General features: G+C 46.2%; 1 protein-coding gene across 2 annotated transcripts in view; it reads left to right on the top strand.

The window, feature by feature from the left end:
• The window catches only part of LOC126249749 (uncharacterized), a 535,036-nt gene that overhangs the window by 440,481 nt on the left and 67,281 nt on the right, over positions 1 to 27,274 (top strand). For both annotated transcript variants that reach the window (XM_049951429.1, XM_049951430.1), the window contains one exon: positions 26,318 to 26,544. In XM_049951429.1, coding sequence (XP_049807386.1) covers positions 26,318 to 26,544 — 227 coding nt within the window. The remainder of the gene's footprint in view (positions 1 to 26,317; positions 26,545 to 27,274) is intronic.

Below are 27,274 nucleotides of genomic sequence, written 5' to 3'. Positions count from 1 at the left end.
GGGTTTTGGGACGAGTTGTCTGCCATAGCGGTAACATATAAACCTTCCTCATGAATCAGTCTATCTATTACTGAAAACCGTATCAAAGACTCTACTATAGATCCTGAGATGAGTTTTCACATCTAACAAGGGAACCTCCCCATCGCACCCCCCTCAGATTTAGTTATAAGTTGCCACATTGGATAGACCTTGAAAAACTGAACACAGATCAATCGAGAAAACGGGAAGAAGTTGTGTGGAACTATGAAAAAATAAGCAAAATATACAAACTGAGTAGTCCATGCGCAAGATAGGCAACATCAAGGACCGACAGACCACAGGAGCGCTGTGGTCCCGTGGTTAGAGTGAGCAGCTGCGAAACAAGAGGTTCTTGGTTCAAGTCTTCCTTCGAGGAAAAAGTTTAATTTTTAATTTTCAGTCAATTATCAAAGTTCAGGCACTAACACATAATCAACTTCGCTCTCCAAAATTCCAGGACATGTTCAGATTTGCTTGGACATATGCAGGATTTGACGGTATACACACGGAAAAATTTGAAAACGTAAAAAACATATGTTTTGACAGAGCACAGCGAAAAGTGTGCGAGTGTGAGACTTTTGGATTCATTTGTTGCAGTTTATGTGACAAACTCTTATGTTTTCATCACTTTATTGGGAGTAATTATCAGATCCACAAGAAAACCTAAATCGGACAACGTAGAAGAATCTTTTTACCCATTCGCCAAGTGTACAAGTTAGGTGGGTCGACAACATATTCCTGTCATGCGACGCACATGCCGTCACCACTGTAGTATAGAGTATATCAGACGTGTTTTCCTGTGGAGGAATCGGTTGACCTATGACCTTGCGATCAAAAATTTTCGGTTCCCATTGGAGAGGCACGTCCTTTCGTCTACTAATCGCACGGTTTTGCGGTGCGGCCGCAAAACACAGACACTAAACTTATTACAGTGAACAGAGACGTCAATGAACGAATGGATAGATCATAAATTTGCTAAAATAAAGAAAAATTTTTCGCTTGAGGCGAGACTTGAACCGGGGACCTTTCGTTCCGCAGCTGCTCACGCTAACCACGGGACCACGGCGCTCCTTGCTTTGGAAAGTCCATGATGTTACATATCTTCACGTGGACTGCTGAGTTTGTATATTTTGCTTAATTTTTTATAGTTCGACACAACTTCTTCCTGTTTTCTCGATTGATCTGTGTTCGGTTTTTCAAGGCCTATCCACTGTGCCAACTTAAAACTAAATCTGAGGGGGGTGCGATGGGGAGGTTCCCTTGTAAGCGAAAAAACGCTGCGAGGGCTTTGTAATACATGTAGATATTCGCTCTCTGAATGAAGAGGTGTCCGCCCCTTTGACAGGGTCCGAACTGAAAAAGGGGGAGGGGGGGTGCGGTTATCGGTAGCTCCGATGCTAAGCACGTTATGGAGCCCCTTAGGGAAACAGCGTCCGAGGCTGGAAAGAATCCCAATGTGCACTAGTGTGTCTGCCGGAGGGCCTCATCCGAGATGTGGACGAGGCCCTGCCTGTGTCTATAGAAGGTTCAGGGTGCAGTAGTCAGCAAGTTGTTGCTCATGTCGGCACCAACGACGCCCGTCGCTTGTGTTCTGAGGCCATCATCAGTTCCGACAGGCAGCTAGCACAAATGTCGAAGACTGCTCGAGGGGTGCAAGCAGAGCTTACAATTTGCAGCACCGTACCCAGAGTCGACTGGGGTCCTTTGGTTTGGAGTTGAGTGAAGAGCCTCAATCAGAGGCTCCGTGGATGCTGTGACAGTCATGGCAGCAAACTTCTCGTCCTACATTATGGGGAGGAGAGTTGTAGGATTTGTCTTGGTAGATAAAGGGAGCACTACACACAGGAAGCAGTTACTCGACCAGCAGAGTACTTCTGGAATATTTTGAGTAGTTTGAGGTGTTCTCGTGAACGCTCACCAGTCAATACGCAGAGAATAAGAGCAAATCGCGTACAAAGTAGAGACACTTCCACTGACAAAATTTTAGCAGTAAATTGTCGAAATATTCGCAATAACGATCCTGAACTTACTGCCCACCAGAAAAATTGTTGGGCTCAAATTATTCTGGGGACCAATAGCTGGTTCACACCCGAAGCAGAAAACTCCAAAATATTTAGCAAGGCATTGGAAATACCATATCGAAATGACAGATTAGGCGCCACAGGAGGAGGAGTGTTCTTTGCTGGCGACAAAAGTATTGTGTCTATCGAGGTCAAAACTGAATCCCACTGTGAATTAGCTGGACACATGTAGGCGACATTGGAGAGCACAGGTTAATTATTTGATGTTTTTACCGGCCACCCGATTTTCCGTAGCAGTTGTAGAATCATTCAAGTAAAGACTAAGCTGAGTAGCGTGGAACTACCCGGAGCATGAAGTGTTAGCGGAATGCGACTTTAATCTCCCGAGTATACGTCCTCTGATTCACTGCAGGTGGTGCGAACAGACAGTCTCGTGAAGTGCTTTTGAGCACGTTTTCCAAAAACTGTCTTGAACAACTAGTTAGACAACCCACACGCAAAGGAAATATTTTAGACCTTGTAGCTACTAACAAGCCTGATCTCATCGACAGTGCCACTATAGAAACAGGGATTAGTGATCATGATGTCATCATAGCGAGGATGGTTGCTGAGGCTAATAAACCCACCAAGAAGGCTAGGAGATTATTTATGCTAGAAAAGCAGATAAGCAATTGTTAGCATCCTACTTAGACAGTGAAAAGATATCATTTAGTTTCAATATGACGGACGTAGGGAAATTGTGGGCAAAGTTGAAAAGATTGTAAATCGGGCCCTGGAGACGTTTGTCCCAAGTAAGTAGATTAAGGATGGAAAAGACCATCCGTGGTTTAATAATGAAATTCGGAAAATGCTGAGGAAACAGTTGTTGCACTCTCGGTTCAAGAAAGAGCCCACAAACGCCGACAGTGAGAAGTTAATAGAAACTTTTGCGTCCGTAAGAAGATCAATACGCGAAGCATACAACAACTTCCAGTGTCATAACCTTGGCGAAAGATGTTGCTGAAAATCAGGGAAAATTCTGGCCATACGTAAAATCACTAAACGATTTCAAGGCTTCTATCCAGTCACTCGTCGACCAGTTTGGAGTGGCAATGGCAAAAGGAAAGCAGAAATTTTAAATTTCGCGTTTGAGAAATCATTCACACAAGAGAATCGTATAAACATAAATTCATTTAACTGTCGCACAGACACCCGTTTGGAGGACTTAGAAGTATGTATCCCTAGTTTAGGGAAGCAAGTGAGAGAGTTGAAAACAAAAACGTCCCCAGGTGCAGATAATTCCAATGCGGTTTTACACAGAGTACTCTGCGGTATTGGCTCCTTATTAGCTTGTATATATCGCCAATCTCTCGTTCACTGCAAAGACCCAAGTGGCTGGAAAAAAGCGCAGGTGACTCCTATATATAACAAGGTTAAAAGAACGCATAATTACAGGTCAATATCCTTAACATCAGTTTGCTGCAGAATTCTTGAACACATTCTGAGTTCGAAAAAATAAATTTCCTTTAGACAGACAAGCTCCTGTCCTCAAATCAGCACGGTTTTAGAAAGGATCGCTCTTGTGAATCTCAACTTGCCCTTTTCTCACAAGATATCATACAAACCATGAATGGAGGGCAACAGGCAGATTACATATTCCTAGATTTCCGGAAAGTGTTTGATACAGTGCCTCACTGCAGATTGTTGACAAAGGTCTGAACATACGGGGTAGGTTCCAAGATATGTGAGTGGCCCGAAGATTTTTTAAATAGTAGAACCCAGTTTGTTGTCCTCGACGGCGAGTGTTCATCAGAGACAAGGGTATCGTCAGGAGTGCCCGAGGTATGTGCGACGGGACCGCTCTGCAGAACTGCGTACATCATAAATGATCTAACGGGAAGCAGCAAAAAAAATGGTTCAAATGGCTCTGAGCACTATGGGACTTAACTGCTGTGGTTATCAGTCCCCTAGAACTTAGAACTACTTAAACCTAACTAACCTAAGGACATCACACACATCCATGCCCGAGGCAGGATTCGAACCTGCGACCGTAGCAGTTGCACGGTTCCGGACTGCGCGCCTAGAACCGCGAGACCACCGCGGCCGGCGGGAAGCAGCAATTTACGGGTGTTTGCTAATAACGCTGTGGTGTGTGGGAAGGTGTCGTCGGTCGGTGAGTGACTGTAAGAGGAAACAAGATGACTTAGACAGAATTTTTATTTGGTGTAATGAGTGGAAGGTTGCTGTAAATGTGGAATAATGTAAGTTAATGCGGTTGAGTAACAAAAATAACCCTTTAAAGTTCGAATAATACATTATTAGTGTGCTGCTTGACACAGTCACATCGATTAAATATCTAGGCACAACACTGGAATGCGAATCAGATGGAATGAGCACGTCAGATTGGCAGTAGGATAGGTGAGAACGTTGGGAAAGTGTTGCTCATCTGTAAAGGAGACTGCTTATAGAATGCTAGTGCTACTCATTCTTGAGCACTTTTCGAGAGTTTGGTATTCCCACCTGGGAGGGTTAAAGGAAGACATGTAAGCAATTTAGAAGCGTGATGCTAGATTTGTTACAGGAAGGTTCGATCAGCACGCGTTATTGAGATGCTACGTGAACTCAAATGGGAATCCCATGAGGTAGGACGACGATGTTTCCGTGAGGCACTGTTGCGAAAATTTAGAGAACTGGCATTTGAGGCCGTCTGCAGTTCGATTCTACTGCATTTCGCATAAGGGTCAAGAAGATAAGATAAGATAAGAGAAATTACGGGTCGCACGGACGTTTATAGATAATCTTTTTTCCCTCTCTCTGTTCGCGAGTGGAACAGGAAAGGAAACGACTATTAGTGGTACATGGTACCCTCCGCCAAGCACCGTACAGCGGCTTGCGGAGTGTGTATATAGATGTAGATATCTCTTCCATATTTCAGCCTACTGTTCTTTCCTTAGTACTGGCTTGCCATCTGAGCTCTTACTATTCATACAGGTTCTTCTTTCCCCAGACGTCTCTTCAGTTTTCCTATAGGCGCTATCTATGATATGTATCTCATACTCATGCATGCTTCAACAGATTTACATTTTCCATCTAGTCATCTTTGCTTTGCTGTTTTGCAGTTTCTGTCAACCTCATTTTTAGACGTTTGTATTCCATTTTGCCTGCTTCATTTGCTACTTTTTATAGTTTCTTCTTTCGTCAGTTAAATTCAGCGTTTCGTGAGTTATACAAGGTTGCCTACTTGTGGTGTGCGTACTGTAAGACGTTCGGTACACACACCATCAGATTATTTGACTTGTCGCTCTAGCGAAGTAGGCGAGTGTCAGCAATATGTCTTGTGGTCTTATCGTGGCGTGTTTATCTTCTGCCGTTAGGTCAGACGATAGAAATGCCACTTGCACGCTTAGAGTAGCAGATTGACGGTGACCAAAATGGACACTCTGAAGTTCCTTTGGTCTTGGTACGTTAATCTTATTCTCACATATCTCTGATACTTGACAAAGTGTCTACACATTTATCTTCATGGCTATGTACAGGAATATGGTAATCTTATTAGGTGCAGACTGAAACTTGACTATAGACTGGTACAGACAAATGCAGACTAATTCAGACTGGTGCATACTGGTACAGACTGACTAATCGGAGGTCTATACACTCGTTATAATACCTCGCGCATTCAGGTATCACTGCGCGAGTGTGATCCGCGAGGAGAAAAGGTTCTACGTTAGCAGCAATCTCATTGGCTGCGTTACGCATTAATACCCGGATCGGCGGAAGCAGAATTTGGTCCGTCTCTAAGACAGCGCCATCTCGTAGTGCGGAGACGGACGAGCGCTGCGCCTGCTCTGTTGTGCTTAGCAGTTGAGCGCGCGATGCCGATGAGTGTGGACAACGGAACGCGCGCTTCCGAGCAGCCGGCTGGGTCGTGCCGGGGCCGGCCGCTGGCCGGTCGGTGGGGGCTGCCCCGCCGGCCGCTCCCAACAGGACGGATACAACGGCGACGACCCCTGCAATGACAACGGATTCTGACAGGCAAGATAATGAGAACGGTACCACGACGAGCGATACGCGAATGCAGAGCGGAGGACAACGTACGTCAAACCCCTATGACGAGAGGCATCAGCTAACACAGAACGATCGGCAACAACGGGAACTAAGACGTGAAATACAACACATGATTCTGCAAAGTCAGGAAGTATACGATAACCGCACTAGTACAGTTCCTCCTTCACAGCCTGAAGAACAAGTAGACGACGTGGAACAATTTTCTCCACCAGACGACGACGACGAAATGGAGGGAGTCTCCTCTGAAGAAGTTTGGACCGTGCAGCCCACCGACGGAGAAGGCGATTTTACACTAGTTCGCCAAAGAAAACGACTCAACGCTTCTACTAAGCAGAACAACTCTCGGAAGCGACAACATCCAGAAGAACTGAAAACTTCCGACCGTTATGCCGCTATTGCGACGGAAGATACTACAGATGCTCCAGACCGTATGGACCAGACGAGTGATGTCAATCTCGAAGCAGATAAAGAGGGGACAGATGGCTCTGGCCGGAATTTACTACGCAAAGTCCCGCCCGTTACTATTTACCATACCAAGAACTACATGGAACTCAACAAGGCGCTGAAAGCGAATATTGACGGCAGTCTTAAGGCCATCTACCAACGAGACAGGATCAAATATCACTTTGACTCCTATGAAGATCAACGGCGGGCCATCATTTCTTTGTGTCGAATGACATCCACTTTTTTACACATCAGGCCGCGGAGGACAAGGACCTCAAAGTGGATGTCAAACGTCTACCTGCCGAAGTTACGGAGGAAGAACTGAAAGACGCACTGATAGAGAAGGGTTTCCCTGTCATCAACGTCCACCAGTTTAAAAATCGAGACGACAAGACGAAGGAATTACGACCTCAAGATGCTTACTGTGTCACGTTGCCAGCCCAAAAGGAAAATTACAAGATTTACGACATCAGATACCTTCTATATACTTAAGTTGTTATTGAAACCTACAACAGACAAGAAGGACCTGTTCAATGTCGCCACTGCCAGCGATTCGAACATACAGCTAATTATTGCAGCTTGCCTGCTCGCTGCGTTCGATGTGGAGGGCAACCCCGATCTTCAGCATGTACTCATCCCCGAGGGGCTCCGCCGAAATGTGCTAACTGTGAAAAGGACCATCCTGCCACATGGCGTGTCTGCCAGAAGTACCAGGAACTTCTCAGGAAATATACACAACGGTCTTCCCCGCAGCCCTCTCACCGAAGGACTCGTGTCATACGGAACTCCAACCTGACGCCATACCCTCCGCCCCACCGTCAGCAAACGCCACAAGAACAGCCGGCGGCGACACGGCAGCCAGTAACACAGCCTCCTCCTGAAGCACTTCCACCTCGACAGCACTGCCAGCATTATTCATACGCCCACGCAGCATCACCACGCCCACCGGAACCGGAACCCTACGTCTCACCAGCTCATTTGATGGAATCTATAGCCCCAGCGCTCTCTGATGTCGCGAAACTTCTCACCGCCGTGCAGCAACAACTAGTGGGGATACTTTCTTTAACCAGAAGTGTATTGAAGGCCTTTGGAACACCTTAAGATGGATCGCCCTGGGACCACGAGAAACCTGAAAATCTGTATATGGAACGCCAACGGAATGAAACACAAGAAAACAGAATTCACTGAATTTTTACAACGTCACAAAATCGACATCGCACTTGTATCGGAGACGCACCTTCGTCCAACAACTGAGCTCAGATTTCGTAACATGTACGTCTATAGAACGGACAGACAAGGCCAACGAGGTGGAAGGACCGCAGTTCTGCTTAAAAGGGAACTGCGGCACCATCATGAAACACTACCACACCTCCAACATCTGGAGGCAACAGCAGTAACGGTTCGATCGGCGGCAGGCAACATCACTTTCATTGCGGCGTACAACAGCCCCGGTAAAAACCTGGTGCCAGACGACCTACGGAGTATCTTCACCAATTTTGACAAAATCTTCCTAGGAGGTGACCTTAACAGCAAGCACGTCGCGTGGAATTCCCAGCGTACGAACGCTCGTGGTCGAACTTTGATTGCCATGGAAGAAGAACTGGGCATCACAGTCCACGGCCCACGAGAGCCCACACGGATTCCTTACGTCGATCGGCAAGAAGCAGACGTCCTAGATATTGCTGTCCTCAAAAATATTGAGACGAACCTTCAGCTCCGCACCGTCGACGATCTTTCGTCTGACCACTGACCTGTTATCAGCATAGTGGAAAACGCAACGGCCAACCTTCCGCCCCCAACCTCACAAACTCTGAACTGGGGTCAATTTCGGACATATCTTGACAACAATATCTGCCCGACGCAGGACGTTTCAACACCGGAAGCCATCGACATCGCGGTACAAACTTTGACGCAGAAGAGAAAGGTAGCCAAACGGAGGGCAACTACTCACACGGTCTATCCTGTAGTAGCTTTCGACGAGTTCCCGCCTCTACTCCAAGAACTGAAGACACAGAGAAACAGGAGCAGGCGACGTTGGCTCCGCTATAGAAACCCGATCGATCGACGAGAAACACACGTCTTAACACGAGAACTGCACAAGAGAGTGGCCGAGTGGTGACATCAGGTCTGGGAAGATAAGCTGGATGAATTCTTACTTCGAACCAAGAACGAATGGCAGGTAGTCAAGAACATACGACACCAGCGGCCACCTAAACGAGCCATCAGAGGACCAGATGGCCTCCTCTATGACGAACTCGCCCAGGCGGAGCTGTATGCTACGACTTACCAAGAACAGATGTCTACACCAGCGACCCCCGTGAATGACGTCCGCCTGCAAGAACAGGAAGCCGTCGTTACAGCATAATGGACTGCTTTTCGTACTGCGCCTGTGCAGAGCCGCCCACAACTCACCACACCAGCAGAGATCCGTAAAATTACCCGGAATAATGCGCCGGGCAACGACTCCATAAGCAACACCGATTTGAAACAGTTGCCCAGGAAGCCAACTGTGCTCCTTACCCGAATTCTCAACAGCTGTCTTCTGCAGGGATATTTTCCTACGGCATGGAAGACGGCTCGAGTAGTTCCAGTACCCAAGCCAGGTAAAGACCCAGCAGAACCCACCAGTTACCGGCCAATTAGCCCTTTGCCGACCCTTGGCAAGGTGCTCGAGAGAGTGCTGTTGCAGAGGCTCCATGACACGCTTACAGCGCATGATGTTATACGACCCGAACAATTCGGTTTCAAGGACAAGTTATCTGCCGAACTTCAACTTCTACGGATCACCGAACGGATACAAGAAGGATACAACAAGCAGCACTTCACGATTGGTGTCTTCCTTGACATCGAAGAAGCTTACGATAAGGTGTGGCGGCCCAACCTTATCGTCAAACTGCATCGCACTACCCCTATAGCGGATTGTTACATTAGACTCATAGACAGCTTTCTGCAGGACAGGAAACTGTATGTCCGAGTCGACGATAAAAACTCCGAAATGAAACTGATCTCCGCAGGAATTCCTCAGGGCTCTATCATTTCGCCTCTACTTTTCAACTTATATATAAATGACATCCCAACAGTCCCCCTTGTTACGGCGAGTTTTTATGCGGACGATACGGCCTTTCTGACAACTGGACGACACTTGGACCAGCTAATCGCTAGGATGCAACGGCAACTTGCTGTAATGGAACGCTGGGCGCTGCAAAATAAGATAACGATCAACCCGACGAAGACGGCAGCCGTTCTGTTCACACGGAGGAAACCAGTTCTGAACGACAGACTCCAAATAGCTGACCAACTTATCCCATGGTTGCCGGGAGTGAAGTATCTCGGTGTCTACCTTGACAAAAAATTACTCTTTACGCAGCATATTGACGACAAGAAGACGGCAGCCCAGAAGATGGCCAGGTCATTGATTCCGTTCCTGAAGAGTAAGGATCTCAACCCTAAGACTAAACTCCAATTGTATAAGGCAACGGTGGAACCCACAATGTTGTATGGCTCCACCTCGTGGGGAACTACGTGTGTCTCCAACTACAACAAACTCCAAGCGCTGCAAAACACTTGCTATCGATGGATCACAGGAGCTCCATGGTGGACAAGAAACGTCGACATCCGCACCGCACTCCACGAGACCACTATACAAGAGAAGGTCCATGACAAGGCTCTACGAGTTTTTGACAAGATTGATGCCCTTAGGGACGAAGTTCGACAATTAGAATCGGTAGGAACGGTAAACCCTGCAAGATGGCACAAGTATCGAGTACCGAAGTCAATAACGTTTCACCCCCCATGGGCGATCTGTCATAACACGAGGAAGCAGTCACACGTAACAGCCTTGACACATCTCACCCTCCACAGGAGATAGACACCTTTTATCCTTACATCCCATCCTAGAAGAATAAGTCATCAAGGATGATCTCTTCAGTCCACACTACACGCTATTATAAAAAAAAAAAATTGTGCTTAGCGGGGCGCGCTATATTGGGAAAGTTATGTACGCGCTGACTTCGCGCAACTATGTACACAACACTACTGAAACATGTTTTTCTTTGACAAACTAATGCACTGCTAACTTTGCTATTTCATCTCTCAAAGCTACCTATTCGTCTTTCATTGTATTTAGAGATGAATAGGAATTGGAGCCGGCCGGAGTGGCCGTGCGGTTCTAGGCGCTACAGTCTGGAGTCGAGCGACCGCTAAGGTCGCAGGTTCGAATCCTGCCTCGGGCATGGATGTGTGTGATGTCCTTAGGTTAGTTAGGTTTAATTAGTTCTAAGTTCTAGGCAACTGATGACCTCAGAAGTTAAGCCGCATAGTGCTCAGAGCCATTTGAACCATTTGAGCCAATAGGAATTGGAACCTGTTGACAGAGACGCGGGAGCAAGTAAGGGTCCTGAAGAAAGGGGGAGACCATAGGGTGTTGGGATTGAAGTTTACGAGAGATGTAGGAGAGGCGTAGGTATTCTAGGCGTCTGAATCGGTGAGGGAATTCTATGAGCTGATACAAGATACGAGTGGGAAAAATTAGTAGGATGCGGAATGCAAGATGAAGTGTCTGTTGTTCCAGGATTTTCAGGTAACGATAATACTTCGGAGGAGCTCAAGTCCATGCTACACTGGCGTAAGAAAGACTGCGGCAGATAAGGGTTTCATAAGTGTGGTACCCTTCGCTGCTCAAATGATCTACGATAAATTACTGCTACAAGGGGAGCAAGTTCTTTCACATAATCTTTTTAGGATCTTATAGGTATCTCATCTGGTCCTGACGCCTTTCCAGTACTAAGCGCTTGTAGTTGTTTTTTTATTCCGCGATCGATTATCCCAACATCAGCCATTTCGACGTTCGTCGACGATTGAAAGGAGGGACCGTGGTACAGTCATCCGCAGTGAAACAATTTCGGAAGACCGAATTCAGTATTTCGGCCTTCTCTCTGTTATCTTCCGTTTCGGCGCCAGTATAGTCACTGAGAGTAAATGAATAGTTTATTTTGACCCACTTACTGATTTTACATACGACCAAAACCTCTTAGGGTTTTTACACTGATCGTTTGACAAAGTTTTACTTTCAAAGTCATTGAACGCTTCTCTCATTGCTTTCCTTGCGCTCACTTTCACTTCGTTCAGCTGTTGTTCGCCAGCTAGGCTTTTACTTCTCTTGACTGAGATGAAGTTCTCTTTGTTTACGTAGCACGTTTTCTAACACGGCTACTAAACCATTTTGGGTTTTACCCATCCCATAAGGCCTTTCTCGGAACATACTTATCTAGAGCATATTGCACGATTCCTTTGAATTTTTTCCATTTGTTTTCCACATCTTCGCCCTCATCACCGATTATTTGAAGCTGACTGCCCAGATAATCTAAAATTCGTATCCTGTCACTATTGCTAAGCAAAAATACACTCCTGGAAATTGAAATAAGAACACCGTGAATTCATTGTCCCAGGAAGGGGAAACTTTATTGACACATTCCTGGGGTCAGATACATCACATGATCACACTGACAGAACCACAGGCACATAGACACAGGCAACAGAGCATGCACAATGTCGGCACTAGTACAGTGTATATCCACCTTTCGCAGCAATGCAGGCTGCTATTCTCCCATGGAGACGATCGTAGAGATGCTGGATGTAGTCCTGTGGAACGGCTTGCCATGCCATTTCCACCTGGCGCCTCAGTTGGACCAGCGTTCGTGCTGGACGTGCAGACCGCGTGAGACGACGCTTCATCCAGTCCCAAACATGCTCAATGGGGGACAGATCCGGAGATCTTGCTGGCCAGGGTAGTTGACTTACACCTTCTAGAGCACGTTGGGTGGCACGGGATACATGCGGACGTGCATTGTCCTGTTGGAACAGCAAGTTCCCTTGCCGGTCTAGGAATGGTAGAACGATGGGTTCGATGACGGTTTGGATGTACCGTGCACTATTCAGTGTCCCCTCGACAATCACCAGTGGTGTACGGCCAGTGTAGGAGATCGCTCCCCACACCATGATGCCGGGTGTTGGCCCTGTGTGCCTCGGTCGTATGCAGTCCTGATTGTGGCGCTCACATGCACGGCGCCAAACACGCATACGACCATCATTGGCACCAAGGCAGAAGCGACTCTCATCGCTGAAGACGACACGTCTCCATTCGTCCCTCCATTCACGCCTGTCGCGACACCACTGGAGGCGGGCTGCACGATGTTGGGGCGTGAGCGGAAGACGGCCTAACGGTGTGCGGGACCGTAGCCCAGCTTCATGGAGACGGTTGCGAATGGTCCTCGCCGATACCCCAGGAGCAACAGTGTCCCTAATTTGCTGGGAAGTGGCGGTGCGGTCCCCTACGGCACTGCGTAGGATCCTACGGTCTTGGCGTGCATCCGTGCGTCGCTGCGGTACTGTGGAGACCTCACGCCCCACGTGTTGAGCAATTCGGCGGTACGTCCACCCGGCCTCCCGCATGCCCACTATACGCCCTCGCTCAAAGTCCGTCAACTGCACATACGGTTCACGTCCACGCTGTCGCGGCATGCTACCAGTGTTAAAGACTGCGATGGAGCTCCGTATGCCACGGCAAACTGGCTGACACTGACGGCGGCGGTGCACAAATGCTGCGCAGCTAGCGCCATTCGACGGCCAACACCGCGGTTCCTGGTGTGTCCGCTGTGCCGTGCGTGTGATCATTGCTTGCACAGCCTTCTCGCAGTGTCCGGAGCAAGTATGGTGGGTCTGACACACCGGTGTCAATGTGTTCTTTTTTCCATTTCCAGGAGTGTATCTTCCTACCTTTGTTAACATTCTTTGTCATACCCGTTCTCGTAGATGCTATCACAGCTTTATGCTCGCTGATACCTTCGTCTGCGTTAACTGCTTCGATAATTTCAGGTCTGTTGGTTGCCAGGAGGTCTGAGACGTTACCCTCGCGAGTTGGTTCTCTAACTATCTGCTCAAAATAATTTTCGGAGAAGACATCCAGAGTAATGTAACACGAATCTCCGTCCATGGCACCAGTTTTGACGGCATGACACTCCCAATCTATACCTGGAAAGTTGAAGTCATGCCCTATTGCAAAAGCATGATCAGGAAAGTTACTAAAAGTTACTAACAGTATTCTGCAAGTTCTGTCTAAAGCGCTATACCACTAGGGCTCCTGATCCAGGTGGTCTATGAAAACATCCGATTACCATTTTGACCGATCTCCGATACTTAACTTTACCCAGATTAATTCACAATCAGAATCCGTGATTAAGTCGATAGATTTTATCGAATTCTATACTGCAATAATCACACCGCCATCGTTGGCGACTAACCTATCCCTACGATAAATATTCCAATCTAAAGTGAGGATTTCATTGTCATTAATGTCTGATTTCAATCAACTTTCCGTTCCTAATACTATCTGTGCATTATAACTTTCAGTAGGCGATGCTAACTCTGGGTCCTATCCTTAGATGCCCCTGCAGTTCAGTAAAATCAAACTTACCTTTTCTGTCTCTGACGACGACGAAAGTTCTCTGAGGACATTATGGCTAATTTATCAGGCGAATCGTCTTTGATCCCAAGGGAGGGTTTCTCTAACCTAAAAACACCCTATGTGCACGCCACACGTACTCCGCTACACTAGTAGCCGCTTCCTGCGTATATTGAACTCCTAACCTATTAAGAGAATCCCTACAGTTCTGTACCGGATAGCAGAGGTCGAGAAATTAGCATCCGATACCGTCGCAGAGTCGTCTACTGGGGTCCGAACCACACAATAACCCTGGGTTCGGTGTGGGGCGGCGGTGGGGTAAATGGACTGCTGTAGCCTGTTGTCGGGTTGTATACCACTGACGGCTACGGTGGCGCCGAAGCCTCTCCGTCGTTTCTAGGTACCCAGTTCAATACATACATATGCACATGCGTCAGTTACATACTGCACGCGCCCCACCTTTTTCGTTATAAATCTTACTAGTACCGTCATAACTACACTCCTGGAAATGGAAAAAAGAACACATTAACACCGGTGTGTCAGACCCACCATACTTGCTCCGGACACTGCGAGAGGGCTGTACAAGCAATGATCACTCGCACGGCACAGCGGACACACCAGGAACCGCGGTGTTGGCCGTCGAATGGCGCTAGCTGCGCAGCATTTGTGCACCGCCGCCGTCAGTGTCAGCCAGTTTGCCGTGGCATACGGAGCTCCATCGCAGTCTTTAACACTGGTAGCATGCCGCGATAGCGTGGACGTGAACCGTATGTGCAGTTGACGGACTTTGAGCGAGGGCGTATAGTGGGCATGCGGGAGGCCGGGTGGACGTACCGCCGAATTGCTCAACACGTGGGGCGTGAGGTCTCCACAGTACATCGATGTTGTCGCCAGTGGTCGGCGGAAGGTGCACGTGCCCGTCGACCTGGGACCGGACCGCAGCGACGCACGGATGCACGCCAAGACCGTAGGATCCTACGCAGTGCCGTAGGGGACCGCACCGCCACTTCCCAGCAAATTAGGGATACTGTTGCTACTGTTGCTCCTGGGGTATCGGCGAGGACCATTCGCAACCGTCTCCATGAAGCTGGGCTACGGTCCCGGACACCGTTAGGCCGTCTTCCGCTCACGCCCCAACATCGTGCAGCCCGCCTCCAGTGGTGTCGCGACAGGCGTGAATGGAGGGACGAATGGAGACGTGTCGTCTTTAGCGATGAGAGTCGCTTCTGCCTTGGTGCCAATGATGGTCGTATGCGTGTTTGGCGCCGTGCAGGTGAGCGCCACAATCAGGACTGCATACGACCGAGGCACACAGGGCCAACACCCGGCATCATGGTGTGGGGAGCGATCTCCTACACTGGCCGTACACCACTGGTGATCGTCGAGGGGACACTGAATAGTGCACGGTACATCCAAACCGTCATCGAACCCATCGTTCTACCATTCCTAGACCGGCAAGGGAACTTGCTGTTCCAACAGGACAATGCACGTCCGCATGTATCCCGTGCCACCCAACGTGCTCTAGAAGGTGTAAGTCAACTACCCTGGCCAGCAAGGTCTCCAGATCTGTCCCCCATTGAGCATGTTTGGGACTGGATGAAGCGTCGTCTCACGCGGTCTGCACGTCCAGCACGAACGCTGGTCCAACTGAGGCGCCAGGTGGAAATGGCATGGCAAGCCGTTCCACAGGACTACATCCAGCATCTCTACGATCGTCTCCATGGGAGAATAGCAGCCTGCATTGCTGCGAAAGGTGGATATACACTGTACTAGTGCCGACATTGTGCATGCTCTGTTGCCTGTGTCTATGTGCCTGTGGTTCTGTCAGTGTGATCATGTGATGTATCTGACCCCAGGAATGTGTCAATAAAGTTTCCCCTTCCTGGGACAATGAATTCACGGTGTTCTTATTTCAATTTCCAGGAGTGTATTAAAAATTCACCATCACAAATTTTTACGACTATCTGTATGGGGTTAGGAGTCTATCTGGGGCTGGGAGCAATTATTATATATTTTGTAGTCCAATTTAAAAACGTTTTACATTAAAAATTTATTTTTATTTAAATAATTATTATGTTTCATACTTATGTGATTGCTAATACATGAACATGTGATGGTTCCGTTTAGAGGTAATTGATAATGGTCTACTACCTAAATTATACAGTCGTAAAAGCAATAAGTAAACATGACAACTCTAAATCATTTAAACATTATTTCTGACTTCAATTTCCTGTCAGACATATACACTACTGGCCACCAAGATGACGTGCTACTGACGCGAAATTTAACCGACAGGAAGAAGATGCTGTGATATGCAAATTATTAGCTTTTCAGAGTATTCACACAAGGTTGGCGCCGGTGGAGACACCTAGTACGTGCAGACATGAGGAAAGTTTCCAACCGATTTCTCATACACAAACAGCAGCTGACCGGCGTTGCCTGGTGAAACGTTGTTGTGATGCCTCGTGTAAGGAGAAGAAATGCGTACCATCACGTTTCCGACTTTGATAAAGGTCGGATTGTAGCCTAACTCGATTGCGGTTTATCATATCGCGACATTGCTGCTCGCGTTGTTCGAGATCCAATGACTGTTAGCAGAATATGGAATCGGTGGGTTCTGGAGGGTAATACGGAACGCTGTGCTGGATCCCAACGGCCTCGTATCACTAGCAGTCGAGATGACAGGCATCTTATCAGCACGGCTGTAACGGATCGTGCAGCCACGTCTCGATCCCTGAGTCAACAGATGGTGTAAGTAGGCTGTTTATGTTTTCTTATTGGCAACGTTACGTAGCGCTCTGTATGAAAATCACTGGCTGTGCTGTGTGCAGTCTGTGGCTAGTTTGCATTGTTGTCTGCCATTGTAGTGTTGGGCAGCGGCAGCTGGATGTTAACAGCGCGTAGCGTTGCGCAGTTGGAGGTGAGCCGCCAGCAGTGGTGGATGTGGGGAGAGAGATGGCGGAGTTTGGAAATTTGTAAGACTGGATGTCATGATCTGTTATGTATATTATGATTTTTCAACACTATTAAGGTAAATACATTGTTTGTTCTCTACTAAAATCTTTCATTTCCTAACTATGCCTATCAGTAGTTAGTGTCTTCCGTAGTTTGAATCTTTTATTTAGCTGGCAGTAGTGGCGCTCGCTGTTTTGCAGTAGTTCGAGTAACAAAGATTTTTGGTGAGGTAAGTGATTTGTGAAAGGTATAGGTTAATGTTAGTCAGGGCCATTCTTTTGTATGGATTTTTGAAAGTCAGATTTCGTTGCGCTAAAAATATTGTGTGTCAGGTTAAGCACAGTCTTATGTATAATTGTACAAAGGGGACGTTTCATACATTTGGTACTGCAGTCCAACCCAAAACTTCATTCCGTAGATCTTTCGTCTTATTTTAACATTTGTTTCCACCAAAAAAATCCAATCCAAGCTCGCTTTCGGTATTTATATGTTCACATATTTCTTACCTCATTATTTATTTTCCATGAAAATCCTACCTAAACCTGTTGTCCCTAAATCCTACTTTTTTGCTCATATCCTCTTTCAGAATCATTTTTTGGACAAACCATTTTCTTATAGCTTCTCAATGCAAGAATAAGTTGTGGTGCACCACTTTAATTACATAGACATTAAGATGTGAATAGACATTTCCCTTATCTGCATTGTTGTCTTTAGTGTAATATTTTTTTCTGCTTGAGCTTTGTCATGTCTAGGTATAAGTTATTTCATTTGCTGCTGCTATTTGCCAGGCATAGTGTTACTGAATTTAACGTTGTATTACTCTGTTAAGCCAGTTTTACTACCGATTTATTTTTCTTGTTGCTGCACATTGGCTCATACTAGCTGTAATTTTACATTTTATCTGTTAATTTAGATTTACTGCTGCTTGCTTTGCAAATTGGCATTTTTTATCATTGCTGTTTGTGTTAATTGTTTTGTGCTGCTGCATTGCCTCGTCCCTTAATTTAGCATCTGTGCTCAGTAGATTTAAGTTAGCTTAAGAGGGGGTAGACTATATAAGAGAATGAGTTGCGATGAATCGGAAGAAATGCATTGAGAAGTTATACGAAAAAAGTACAGAAAGCAGGTATAGATAGGACTTTTTGCGAATAATGATGAACGAAGGGAGATCTCCAAGAAAAAAAGGTTTTGTTTGCAAAATACTGCAGTACCAAATGTTACACTGAAAACAAACCCTGTCCTTTCCCCCTGTGTTATTCTGCTATGTGTTTGTGTACTCTTGCATTTTTGTGTTTTTCCTGTCTTTATGTGTTTAGCTAATAAGATTTATGTTGTAGAATTTTTCTAGTACTAAGCTACATTTACTATGATGAGGAATACTGTTATCCTCAAATATAATTTGCATTAATAATATGTTATTTGCTTTGTAAAGATGTTAGACATTATTAATTCTGTTCTGTTTTAATGCTCATGTGTAAAGTTGATGTTTCAATAATTATTCTGATCTTTTATGTATTTACTTATGTCATAATTCCTGTAACACTGATGTATATGTTATTTCGATTCTTTTGTAAAGCCTGTACTACAAATGTTATCTGTATTGTTATGTTCTTTAATGATGTATTTTGTACCTTTGTTATTGTATTCTTATGTTATAAAATTGTAATTGACACCAGTTCATCAAATTAAGTAACTTGTAAGTTACATTTCACTGCACACGTTTCTGTTGGTCATAGTATATGGACAATATGTGAGAAGTAGGGACTGTTAGTGTTTGCACGTGTGTTAATAATTCAGCAAGGGACTGGATAACAGCATTGCTGGTTCTAAGGACAATTCCAAAAACTTTGTGAGTGCACAAGTGGTGGTTTGTGGACTTGCTATTGTCCGCAAGACTCTTCGATGGCGATTGTGCACCTGCACAGTTGCAACAGATGGCTGCTGGCCGTCTCTACAAGGACTACAGTGGGTCTGCATCTTTGATGGCCCACCATTACCATTATTTCTACAAGGACTGCAGTGGGTCTGCACCTCTGGTGGCCCACCAATACCGTAATCTCTACCAGGACTACAGTGGGTCTACTCTGTGATGACCTACCTACCAATATTCTTCAAAACGTCGAATGACTCTGCTGTGGGTTTGCTCTGTTGTGGCCCATTACCTGTCAGCATGTCAAGAGTCAGCACTGTCTTTCCGTTGGAAGGACAGCACTACTTCTTCAAGACTGCATGGAAATCGACTACTTCCGTGTGCATTGTCTTTTACTGCTCAAACTTTGAGAAAAAAACTGCAATTTTACTGTGATGAATGATCAGGACTGTCTTTATCGACTGTGAGAAAATTTTAGCTTTTGACCAACATTGTATTAATAAGTGTGTGCATTTGATATCTTTCTTACTACAATTATGAAAAAATTTTTCAATTCTGTATTGGCCAGTGCCCAAAACAATTTGTAAAAATTTTTGTGGGGAGCATGGGGGCTATGTAAGTAGGCTGTTTATGTTTTCTTATTGGCAACGTTACGTAGCGCTCTGTATGAAAATCACTGGCTGTGCTGTGTGCAGTCTGTGGCTAGTTTGCATTGTTGTCTGCCGTTGTAGTGTTGGGCAGCGGCAGCTGGATGTTAACAGCGCGTAGCGTTGCGCAGTTGGAGGTGAGCCGCCAGCAGTGGTGGATGTGGGGAGAGAGATGGCGGAGTTTGGAAATTTGTAAGACTGGATGTCATGATATGTTATGTATATTATGATTTTTCAACACTATTAAGGTAAATACATTGTTTGTTCTCTACTAAAATCTTTCATTTCCTAACTATGCCTATCAGTAGTTAGTGCCTTCCATAGTTTGAATCTTTTATTTAGCTGGCAGTAGTGGCGCTCGCTGTTTTGCAGTAGTTCGAGTAACGAAGATTTTTGGTGAGGTAAGTGATTTGTGAAAGGTATAGGTTAATGTTAGTCAGGGCCATTCTTTTGTAGGGATTTTTGAAAGTCAGATTGCGTTGCGCTAAAAATATTGTGTGTCAGGTTAAGCACAGTCTTATGTATAATTGTACAAAGTGGACGTTTCAATGGGGACGTTTGCAAGACAACAACCATCTGCACGAACAGTTCGACGACGTTTGCAGCAGCATAGACTATCAGATCGGAGACCACGGTTGCGGTTACCCTTGACGCTGCATCACAGACAGGAGCGCCTGCGATTGTGTACTCAACGACGAACCTGGGTGCACGAATGGCAAAACGACATTTTTTCGGATGAATCCAGGTTCTGTTTACAGCATCATGATGGTCGCATCCGTATTTGGCGACATCGCGGTGAACGCACATTGCAAGCGTGTATTCGTCACCGCCATACTATCGTATCACCCGGCGTGATGGTATGGGATGTCATTGGTTACACGTCTCGGTCACCTCTTGTTCGCATTGACGCCACTTGGAACAGTGGACGTTACATTTCAGATGTGTTACGACCCGTGGCTCTACCCTTCATTCGATCCCTGCGGAACCCTACATTTCAGCAGGGTAATGCACGACCGCATGTTGCAGGTCCTGTACAGGCCTTTCTGGATACAGAAAATGTTCGACTGCTGCCTTGGCCAGCACACTCCCCAGATCTCTCACCAACTGAAAACGTCTGGTCAATGGTGGCCGAGCAACTGGCTCGTCAAAATACGCCAGTCACTATTCTTGATGAACTTTGCTATCGCGTTGAAGGTGCATGGGCAGCTGTACCTGTACACGCCATCCAAGCTCTGTTTGACTCAATGCCCAGGCATATCAAGGCCGTTATTACGGCCAGAGGTGGTTGTTCTGGGTACTGATTCCTCAGGTTCTGTGCACCCAAATTGCGTTAAAATTTAATCACATGTCAGTTCTAGTATAATATATTTGTCCATTTCTGTTTGGTGTAGCAATTTTAATCACCAGTAGTGTAATTTTTATCTACTAGGAGGATCGATAACACTACACACTCCGCCGTAGTGTGCTAGATTCCTTTGAACTCTTAACGACATTCGCTATTTAGACTGACGTTAGTAACTTCGTTTGGTAGTTTTCGAACTAAGAAACAAAACCATCTGAAACTTATTTACTACAATGTTTCTCTAAATTGTTGTTAACTAATCAATAAAACGAAGGCTTGTATTTATGAAAAATCACTTTATTAGCAAAGAAAACATGATCTTACCGAAATTTAAATCTCTTAAGTTAACATTAGCCTCTTAAACAGAGTTTTTGGAATTAAAAAACAAAGAAAATCTGCTTCAACAAACGAGAAACGTAATTTGAGATTAAGTAATGATAAATTAACTAAACTATAAAGGAAAAATTAACAATGACTATCAGTTAAAAATGGCAGTAGGTACATGAACGAATCAGCTAAGCTCTTATTTCCCTCATCACAATCAAGTCACACATTTTTGTCATGTAATGCATTTTGCTCACGTATTTTTGACATTTAGAAAACATTTTGGTCGTTTTTCTGTGTTTCGGGAGTGGACATGTGTCGCATCGTGACACCTTTAATTTTTTTGGCTGACTCGGTACCGATTGGATTGGACTTTCACTGCAAATTCATCGACCCTGTTATCATTTTGAGACCTTTTGCCAAGAACTCTGTCCATTGCTGCATACAAGTATCTAGAAAAAATTCTGACGTTCATTTTCTTCTCTTTATATTTGCTTTTATCGAAGTCATGTCGAGTTTTTTTTAATAAAATCTCGATGAACCATCTTGCTATTCTTATTTATAACGATTTTTTCCCATAAAACGGCCATATTGTCTTACTATTTCTTGCTTTTCTTCGCGAACATTTTCTTCTTCTGATCATATATTTATTTCATTGTCACTAAACTTGGCTGCATCTTGAAAAGAATCTGGTGAATCCAATAAGTCAGCAGTAGTGTTGCTCTCTACCAAAACTACGCTTCGGTACATAAATGACGTAGTAAGTGGTAGGATTACTGGTAGTATTGGTAGCACTGGTAGGGAAAGAAACATATACGAATGTATGAGAGAGAAACTGATAGCCGAAGACTTCTCTTTATTTTTTGTTTGCTTGTTTGTCTTGCACATCATTCTTCGTTAGTACAATGTGTATTTTATATCTTTACAAAATATTATTTTCATTTTATACATAAGAAAAATTAGTTGCACTTCTGCACTTCTATGTAATGAAAGCAGTTACTTTTGAAGCAAGTACAGTTTACATGCACAAACATAAAAAAACTGTATAATTATTGTTGTTATTTTTTACTCAGTGGTAAGTTCTTTATCATGATCAAAGGCAGGAGTTTCCTGTTATTAGTTATAAGTGCGAAAGTTGTTTATGAATAATAGAAACTTGTTTTATATATGTTCGATGAAGTATTGAAGTCATGTCCGATATATTTTCGTTTTGTGTATTTTTAATTTTCCCTTTTTTAACGTCATATGATAAATTTGTATTACTGTTTTTCCTATTTTTGCTATTACATTCCTGTCCTTCACGTACAAATCAACAACTTTGATTTTGCTGTAGATATGGTTCAAATGGCTCTGAGCACTATGGGACTCAACTTCTGAGGTCATTAGTCCCCTAGAACTTAGAACTAGTTAAACCTAACTAACCTAAGGACATCACAAACATCCATGCCCGAGGCAGGATTCGAACCTGCGACCGTAGCGGTCCTGCGGTTCCAGACTGCAGCGCCTTTAACCGCACGGCCACTTCGGCCGGCTTGCTGTAGATAGTGATTATTTTTACGTAACAGGCAGGAGGATTACTATGTAGAGCAGAAATGGTCCGTGTCGGCCGCGGTGGTCTAGCGGTTCTAGGCGCTCAGTCCGGAACCGCGCGACTGCTACGGTCGCAGGTTCGAATCCTGCCTCGGGCATGGATGTGTGTGATGTCCTTAGGTTAGTTAGGTTTAAGTAGTTCTAAGTTCTAGGGGACTGATGACCACAGATATTAAGTCCCATAGTGCTCTGAGCCATCTGAACCATTTTAGAAATGGTCCGTAGGTTGTGCGGCCAGATATATGTTCTCATTCAGTTTCTAGCCGATTCACTGTTTCCGGATCCTAGGAGAATCTAGTAAGTCACTGCCTGCATATGTAAACAAAGTATTCGAAGTTAGGTAACGCCTGGCAGATATGCAACGCAACTAATGTACCGGTAATGCAGTTACGATCTTTAAGTGATTAACGCTACTTGGAAAATTATCGTAATATGCACTCAGTCTTCAGGCCACAAGTGTTCCATCCGACCGCCGTGTCGTCGTCAGTTGAGAATGCGGATAGGAGAGGCGTGTGGTCAGCACACCGCTCTCCCGGTCGATATGGTGGTTTTCATTGACCGGAGACACTACTATTCGGTCGAGTAGCTCCTCAATTGGCATCACGAGGCTGAGTGCACCGCTAAAATTGCCAATTGCGCATGGAGGCCTGGATGGTCACCCATCCAAGTGTCGGCCGCGGCCGACAGTGCTTAATTTCGGTGATCTCACGGGAACCGGTGTATCCACTGCGGCAAGGCCGTTGCTCCCGAAAATTACCGTAGTCTATGCTTATTTACGATTGTCTACAGTAGCCTATGGTAGTTTTACGACAATAGTCAGCTGCCTTCACTAGCTAACAAAAACTTCAAAATTTGGCATAGTTCAAACATCGCTTCCTTCTACCTAAAGCAATTTTTTTAAAAAATGTGATGACAAATAAGTAATGTAAAGTTTATAACTTCGTGTGGTAGATTTCTACATCTACATCCATACTCCGCAATCCACCTGACGGTGTGTGGCGGAGGGTACCCTGAGTACCACTATCAGTTCTCCCTTCTATTCCAGTCTCGTATTGTTCGTGGAAAGAAGGATTATCGGTATGCCTCTGTGTGGGCTCTAATCTCTCTGATTTTATCCTCATGGTCTCTTCGCGAGATATACGTATGAGGGAGCAATATACTGCTTGACTCTTCGGTGAAGGTATGTTCTCGAAACTTTAACAAAACCCCGTACCGAGCTACTGAGCGTCTCTCCTGCAGAGTCTTCCACTGGAGTTTATCTATCATCTCCGTAACGCTTTCTCGATTACTAAATGATTCTGCAACGAAGCGCGCTGCTCTCCGTTGGATCTTCTCTATCTCTTCTATCAACCCTATCTGGTACGGATCCCACACTGCTGAGACGTATTCAAGCAGTGGGAGAACAAGCGTACTGTAACCTACTTCCTTTGTTTTCGGATTGCATTTCCTTAGGATTCTTCCAATGAATCTCAGTCTGGCATCTGCTTTACCGACGATCAACTTTATATGATCATTCCATTTTAAATCAATCCTAATGCGTACTCCCAGATAATTTATGGAATTAACTGCTTCCAGTTGCTGACCTGCTATTTTGTAGCTAAATGATAAGGGATCTATCCTTCTATGTATTCGCAGCACATTACACTTGTCTACATTGAGATTCAATTGCCATTCCCTGCACCATGCGTCAATTCGCTGCAGATCCTCCTGCATTTCAGTACAATTTTCCATTGTTGCAACCTCTCGATACACCACAGCATCATCCGCAAAAAGCCTCAGTGAACTTCCGATGTCATCCACCAGGTCATTTATTGAGAATGACATGCTGCGTTCTGTTATCTCGGAACTCCTCAATCCAATCACACAATTGGTCTGATAGTCCATATGCTTTTTCTTTGTTCATTAAACGACTGTAGGGAACTGTATCGAACGCATTGCGGAAGTCAAGAAACACGGCATCTACCTGTGAACCCGAACTAGTACGTACCTACGGAAATAATAGTCGCCGATGAGCACGCGCCTTTAAAACGCATGTACAACCGGTACTAAGATTATATAGAAGTGGAGTGGTAACGTACACATAGGAACGAAATTGCAAACTAAAGAGTGATGTGTGGGGTAATAAATTACCCCACGAATGTACACTCCTGGAAATGGAAAAAAGAACACATTGACACCGGTGTGTCAGACCCACCATACTTGCTCCGGACACTGCGAGAGGGCTGTACAAGCAATGATCACACGCACGGCACAGCGGACACACCAGGAACCGCGGTGTTGGCCGTCGAATGGCGCTAGCTGCGCAGCATTTGTGCACCGCCGCCGTCAGTGTCAGCCAGTTTGCCGTGGCATACGGAGCTCCATCGCAGTCTTTAACACTGGTAGCATGCCGCGACAGCGTGGACGTGAACCGTATGTGCAGTTGACGGACTTTGAGCGAGGGCGTATAGTGGGCATGCGGGAGGCCGGGTGGACGTACCGCCGAATTGCTCAACACGTGGGGCGTGAGGTCTCCACAGTACATCGATGTTGTCGCCAGTGGTCGGCGGAAGGTGCACGTGCCCGTCGACCTGGGACCGGACCGCAGTGACGCACGGATGCACGCCAAGACCGTAGGATCCTACGCAGTGCCGTAGGGGACCGCACCGCCACTTCCCAGTAAATTAGGGACACTGTTGCTTCTGGGGTATCGGCGAGGACCATTCGCAACCGTCTCCATGAAGCTGGGCTACGGTCCCGCACACCGTTAGGCCGTCTTCCGCTCACGCCCCAACATCGTGCAGCCCGCCTGCAGTGGTGTCGCGACAGGCGTGAATGGAGGGACGAATGGAGACGTGTCGTCTTCAGCGATGAGAGTCGCTTCTGCCTTGGTGCCAATGATGGTCGTATGCGTGTTTGGCGCCGTGCAGGTGAGCGCCACAATCGGGACTGCATACGACCGAGGCACACAGGGCCAACACCCGGCATCATGGTGTGGGGAGCGATCTCCTACACTGGCCGTACACCACTGGTGATCGTCGAGGGGACACTGAATAGTGCACGGTACATCCAAACCGTCATCGAACCCATCGTTCTACCATTCCTAGACCGGCAAGGGAACTTGCTGTTCCAACAGGACAATGCACGTCCGCATGTATCCCGTGCCACCCAACGTGCTCTAGAAGGTGTAAGTCAACTACCCTGGCCAGCAAGATCTCCGAATCTGTCCCCCATTGAGCATGTTTGGGACTGGATGAAGCGTCGTCTCACGCGGTCTGCACGTCCAGCACGAACGCTGGTCCAACTGAGGCGCCAGGTGGAAATGGCATGGCAAGCCGTTCCACAGGACTACATCCAGCATCTCTACGATCGTCTCCATGGGAGAATAGCAGCCTGCATTGCTGCGAAAGGTGGATATACACTGTACTAGTGCCGACATTGTGCATGCTCTGTTGCCTGTGTCTATGTGCCTGTGGTTCTGTCAGTGTGATCATGTGATGTATCTGACCCCAGGAATGTGTCAATAAAGTTTCCCCTTCCTGGGACAATGAATTCACGGTGTTCTTATTTCAATTTCCAGGAGTGTAGTTAAGGGTTGAAACCAATCTTGCCGTCATGTTTCAGCTACGGCCCGCCGGTGATCGGTGGCCCGCTGGATAACTGCCAGTTGTCGGACTGGCCGGCTGCGGAGCTGCGTCCTCTGCGCCAGCTGGTGGACGACCTGGAGTATGAGCTGTACGAGCGCGGCAGCTACGGTCGCGGCTGCGAGCCGCCGTTCCCCATTCCGCCGCCAGAGCCGCCGCGCCAGCCGGACGTCGGGGGTCGCGAGCCGCCGCTGCTCCGGGACGAAGGTAGGAACACTCGCTGCAGTGGCTACTGAGGTGGCCCTCAGGTAGCTGGCAATGGAATGGAGTAAGGGTCGGGCAGTTTATACCTTATTCCCCAATATCATGGAACGCTTAGCAATCAGACGTATCGACCCCATTAAGGCACGGTCCACATTCTGACCGGACACGTCCCATACGCAATGCATTTACACCTCATGTAATGGGTACCATATACGAGAGACGTTCCGAAAATAAGTTTTGTCATTGTTTTTGAAAGAGAACATGGTACATCAATTGCTACAAAACAACGCCATGTGAATTCACACCCGTTGCATGTTCAATGGATCAAGGGGCGTCAATGGAGGAGGAATGACACATGCTTAGAGCACCAAAGAAGAGAGAATAGTAGCATACCGGAGTGGTGAACAGATAACGATGGCAGACGGACTAGTATGGACAATGGAAGTGCGTGCTGTTATCCCGTATGAATGGCCACTTGGGACTATCGTGTCTGTCGTCCATGAACGCCTAGAGACCGTGCATGGTGAAGAAGTCACGGCTCATCAGATGGTTGGTCGTTGGTGTTGCATGCTTAAGGAACACTTTCACTTCTTCTCTTCAATGAAAGCCGCACTCTCTGTGCGTCACTTACAAACCATTGCTGAGGTGGAGCATATAGAGCGACAAGCCTTTGCATCGCAGAGCACCGAGTTTTACCAGAGTGGTTCAAATGGCACTGAGCACTATGCGACTT

The sequence above is a fragment of the Schistocerca nitens genome, chromosome 3, assembly GCF_023898315.1.
Source record: "Schistocerca nitens isolate TAMUIC-IGC-003100 chromosome 3, iqSchNite1.1, whole genome shotgun sequence".
NCBI lineage: Eukaryota > Metazoa > Arthropoda > Insecta > Orthoptera > Acrididae > Schistocerca > Schistocerca nitens.
Note: the sequence above shows the minus strand (reverse complement) of the source record. Positions and strands in the feature narration are given on the sequence as shown.